The 5,352-nt window shown below is 47.1% G+C and overlaps 1 protein-coding gene across 1 annotated transcript; it reads left to right on the top strand.

The window, feature by feature from the left end:
* Window positions 1–526: 526 nt before the first annotated feature.
* On the top strand, window positions 527–4,984 carry Nhlh2 (nescient helix-loop-helix 2). Its single transcript, XM_075979043.1, has 3 exons — window positions 527–678; window positions 1,063–1,378; window positions 2,956–4,984. Exon 3 carries the CDS (start codon window positions 2,964–2,966, stop codon window positions 3,369–3,371), a length of 408 nt encoding a protein of 135 aa, XP_075835158.1. The 5' UTR covers window positions 527–678; window positions 1,063–1,378; window positions 2,956–2,963; the 3' UTR covers window positions 3,372–4,984.
* Window positions 4,985–5,352: the final 368 nt, after the last annotated feature.

Raw genomic sequence — 5,352 nt, 5'->3', positions numbered from 1 at the left:
TGATAAAGGGTCTTTTAAAAGACATGCCATCTCTAATAAATGTTAGCATTGCCTATCTGAATATTTCACCTTAATTATAGCACCTTATATAGTATATGTTTCCAAAACTATTTTCCTAACCATTGATAAAAGATGCTGGCTTACAAAATGCCAGAGGAATTTTTCATGTTTATAAAATGTTTACTTGTACTTAAATAGTGCATCAATAATCAGAAAACAAGAAATTGTCTGTGTGCCTAAACACTGTTTAGACGCTATGGTTTCTATCTATCATGGACTGCTTTCAACTGCTATATTTTATGGCACAGATTCAGTGGGAATCTGATCTGCTAAAATATTTGGGCTGTGAAAACTCCCACACTGTGACAGATGTCAAGTCCAATTAAGTGACTCGTGTCCAGGTTTCTGTCCAATAGGATTTCCCATTAAATATCAATTTAGGGGGAAAAAAATTCCATCCCCCTTCTTAAGCCTTTATCTCTTCCACCATCTCCAGGCTAAATCAATTGGTACCAGAAGAGCCAAGAAGCCACACAGGCAGCTGCCTCTTTGCTCTGGCTCTCCCAACCTCTCCCTTCTCTGCTTCCCTGTCTGTGTTACTCCAGAAGCCGGTCAGGTCTCACCAACCTTTCTCAAGCGTCTCCAAGCTACTGAGTATATATATTTTACTGCTATAAGGTAAAGAGAGGGGGGAGTAGGGGAGGGGAGGGGGTGTAACCAAGCCTTGAAAGACTTTGAAACTGGAAAATAGGTGTCTGTTTATACAACATATAAGTCAATGAGGGACAAGACAGAGGCAACCTTAGCCCCTAGTTACCGTATTGTGTTCCGGGGGAACAAAGCATTATCTTGAAGAAAAAAGAAATCACTTCTAAGCCACATCCATCCCTTCGCGCACTTCCCAGGTTCGTCCCAGCCCGATTAAGGGGAGGGAAGGAGTCCTTAAGGAATGGAATTTTATCTTAACCATCTTTCGTATCGATTATTCTGCTATTAGAAAGTGAAGGAATCAGCCCTTTGATGTGACTGCGTTTATCTCTGCATCTCTTTTGTTATTTATAGAGCCCTAGGAAGCGGGGAAGCGCGAGGCTTCAACACTTCGACTTAAAAAGATCAACAACGAATTTTCCCGAAATGTTTAAGAACAATTAAAAGGAGCAGGCGTTTTCAATCTATCAACTAAGCGAGCAATCATACCACCCACCTCCAAAGGCACCGTCGCTCGTTGTGGCGGTCGGCGAGATGACAGCTGTTTTTTCATCTGTGAATGTAATAAATATTGGCTGCTTTTAATATTTGCCAGGATCTCTCCTCCTTGTTCCCTGGAATTTTAATTCTAAAAGATTGGCGAACCGATTATCAGCTGGGCTTTTGCAAGGTAAGACATCTTTACGTCTCTTTTTCTTGAAATTAAGTTGATTCATATTGCATTTTATAGATGCATCCCCACTCATAGTCATAGACATAAATACCCACGAAAAATATTGTTTATGACTATTCAAATATCCTGAGAATTTAAACGCGTGGAGGACAACCCGAGAACTTTTTGTCCGATCTCTAACTATGTCATGGTTTGTTGTGATTTTTTTCTCCCTCTGTGTTTCTGTCCCTTCATGGCAACTGCCTAAGTGCGAGTTGTTTCACTTATAAACGTAGAGAAAAGCCCGTAGGGGATCGCGTGTGGTTCGTTTGGATCATTTATTGTTATTTTGAGAATTGGCTTTCCTTGCACGGAAAGCTGTTTCCGAGCTTAGTTCGCTCCTGCGCAAGTGCAGGGTCAGGAGCCGAACCCACATCCCCTGGCTTTTGTTTCTCTGGAGCGAGCCTCTAACTCACAACCTGTTCGGAGCCTACTCTGGGGACCAGGGGTCGCATCCGAGTCGTTTCTCCTGGAGGCCGAGACCCAAGCGCTCAGCTCGGGCAGGTGCCTGTCCCCACCAGCGGTCCCCGACGCCCCGCTAGCCCAGCAGTTCCCGAAGGCGCGCCGCGGGGGCCCTTCCTCTAGGCGCCCGAGAGCCCGGCGGGAGGTGGCTTTTCCAGGAAGGCCAGCGCAGCCGCGGAGTCGTAGCCAGGCCTCCCGGGGCCAGAGGTGCGCGGCCAGGCTCGGGTCCCGGGAGCTCACGAACTTTACCTGCAAAGATGCAGCTTGCGCCTGGGGCGTCCCGCATCCATGCTTCGGAGTCCATCCCTCCCTAACCCTCCCAGCCTCTCAGCCCGGAGCGACCCGGCCGCCTGTGTTTTCCCGGGAGGTGGTCGGCAGACTGCCGGGCATTGTGTGATCCACGTCCCTAGGTCCCCAATGTGTGTGGCAGTCTGTGTGACAGATGGTGCTCCGGGAGCGTGTGAGGGCCGAGGAGTCAATTTTCTTTTGAAAGGACCGAACACATGTGTTCGGTCATTTCTTTATTATTTCGGAGAAACGCGAGGGGGGACACGGAAGCCTTTCTGTCCCCGACCTAGGTTCCGGGATAAGATTCGCCAGCACCCTAGCGCAGCCCAGATCCCCAGGCGCTGGGAGTCTCCAGCTGCCTTGCCCCAGGCCCTCTGGCGAGAAGCACACTCCGCACCTCTATTCAAAGCCAGAGACATCCATCCTTCGAGGTCTTTCGTGTGTAGAGGAAGGGGATGGAGCAAGGGGGCGGGATAGAGCAGCTGATGTTTGGTCAGAGGAGGCACAAAATGCCAGCCAGCCCTGCAGGCCCACAATCGTTCTCCAACTCCAAGGCCATTGGCTGCTTAGGCCACCTGCAGGCTTTGGTGTGGGGTTCGGGGTGCGCTCTGTTGCCGGCTCCTCTCCCAGCCTTTCCTCCTAATGTGCGTGGGCCTGGTGCGAGGAGGGGACCCCGGGACACTGGTCCTCTAGCAGTCAAGCTTGCTAGGCCCTCGCCTACCACCCCTCATTGCAAATGAAGAATCAGATTCCTTTTATTGACTGACTTTCTGACTCCCCATCAGCCTGCAAAATGATGCTGAGTCCGGACCAAGCCGCCGACTCAGATCACCCCAGCTCAACGCACTCGGACCCGGAGTCTCTGGGCGGCGCAGATGTCAAGGTGCTGGGCAGCGTGTCGGACCTGGAGCCGGTGGAGGAGGCCGATGGCGACAGCAAGGGCGGCAGCCGGGCCGCGCTCTACCCGCACCCGCAGCAGCTGAGCCGCGAGGAGAAGCGCCGCCGCCGGCGCGCCACGGCCAAGTACCGCTCGGCCCACGCCACCCGCGAGCGCATCCGCGTGGAGGCCTTCAACCTGGCCTTCGCCGAGCTCCGCAAGCTGCTGCCCACGCTGCCCCCGGACAAGAAGCTCTCCAAGATCGAGATCCTGCGCCTGGCCATCTGCTACATCTCCTATCTCAACCACGTCCTGGACGTGTAGGGAGGGGGACGCTGCGGGAGGCCGCCGGTCCCGGCGGGCGTCTAGTCTGCCAAAGGCGACACACCCGTCCTGCCAGGCCTGAGGGTCTCCCAGAGACATCAGAACGAGGGGGGGAAGCTTGCAGTCTGTTCTCTCTGGTCATCAAGGCAACAGGGCAATGTTTCCGAGCCTGGGAGGTGGGGTTGGACAGAAAGATCTGGGTCTTGCAGGGGTATTTTCCTGGCTGGAAGAACCTTCTGGAGGTACCTAGGGTGAGTTGCTCCGGGGCCTTCCTTGGATGTGTTAGGGACAGCTCCTTAAGGGTGGTTGCGGTAACCCACTGGAGGCTTTGAGTCCACCTATATTTAAATCCCATACATCTTCATATTTTGAAAGGATAAGGGAGGGCAGAAGCTCAGCCCAGGCTGTTCGTTTCAGATTGTGACTATCGGGGATTTTTCTAATTGAGAAATCACTAAACCTTGGGGAGAAGGGAAAGATTAAAATCTTTTCCATATAGAGATTAAGACAGAAAGGTGGCCCAGTAAACTTTCTGTTCACCCTGTAAAATGAAAAATCACATTCAAATACAAATAAAATCCTGAATATTTGACAAGGTTAAAAAAAAAGATACATTCAGAATAGACAAAACACACCGTGGGAGGATTTGAGTTTAGTGAGACTTTAACCCCAAGATAGGACACTAAAGTAGATAGAAAACTCCATATTTAAATGGAAAATTTAACATCTGATTGCTTTTCCGGGCAAAATGCCCCTTTAAATATCCAAAAACAACCTGTCTATTTGTGACCTTAACATGTGGACCCATAGATGCAGTTAGAAAAAAAGACAACCTATTTTTATTTATGTTAGAAGGAGTAGAGTATTTTTTTCAAGACATTTATTTTTCAGAGTGGTGATAATTTTACTTTGGATACTCCGTGCCAATTTATTTATAGTCGAGTGTTTACACTTTTCCCCCCGTGAAATAATTGCGTCTAACCTTTTATGTGTTTGTTGCGATTATCTTGTGGTCTTTCTTCTTTATTTTTTGGATTATATTGCACTTATATAAGAGAGTTCCCGCTTCCCCTGTTTCTAAGCATATTTTATATATTAAAAAGTTGGTTGTTTTGTTGTGAGATCAGCAACACTAGCCCTTCACTGCTATAGTTTTATAAGAAGTTAAGTGTTGTTATTCTTGCCTGTAGTTTTGTCTGAAAAGAACCTTTCCAAACTGTTTATAAGGAATAGCTTCTTGTGTGTGCGTGTGTGACGTTTGTGCGTGGGATGATTTTAGGAAGTTACATTATTTTCCTAAAAAAAGAAAAGAAAAAAGAATTCAGACTTACTTCCTCTGTGACAACCAAAAAGAAAAGTCTATGACCTGGAAATGTTTCATGTTTTCGGCTGTGAAACTCGTAAAACGAGAAGTGTATTTTAGAGACAAGGGAGAAAGGAAAAAAAAAAAAAACCACATCTGCTATCCAAAGATTTTAGTCTTTTTCAGGGTTTTTTTGTGTCTCTGTTGCTTTATATAATGCAATATTTTGTAGTGAAAATAGATATAACCTGGTTTCTACCTGACGAGTTTTCATATCTCATGACTGGTGCGCTGTTTTGCATATAAATAAAGGTATCAGATAAAACTCCTCCTCTTTATTTTAAGCATCTGTCTAGAAATCGAACATGCTGGCTGAGCGTGAAATGTCTTAATGGACTCCATTCCTTAGAAAGGAATTAGTGAAACAAAACGAGAACAAAGCAGAGAGAGAGAAAGAGAGAGAGAGAGAGAGAGAGAGAGAGAGAGAGAGAGAGAGAGAGAGAACATATATATTCAGGGGCTGCAATGTTTGATGGTTTGATAAATTTGTATACAAGCACAGCCTGGGACCATATGGAACATGCCACATCCGTGAGGAAAAGCTGGGTGGTGTGCTTGTAAAAACATTACGCAGATCATAAATGTCTTTTTTTTTTTTTTTGCTTCAAAAGAAAACTT

Source organism: Microtus pennsylvanicus, chromosome 7, assembly GCF_037038515.1.
Source record: "Microtus pennsylvanicus isolate mMicPen1 chromosome 7, mMicPen1.hap1, whole genome shotgun sequence".
Lineage (NCBI taxonomy): Eukaryota > Metazoa > Chordata > Mammalia > Rodentia > Cricetidae > Microtus > Microtus pennsylvanicus.
Note: the sequence above shows the minus strand (reverse complement) of the source record. Positions and strands in the feature narration are given on the sequence as shown.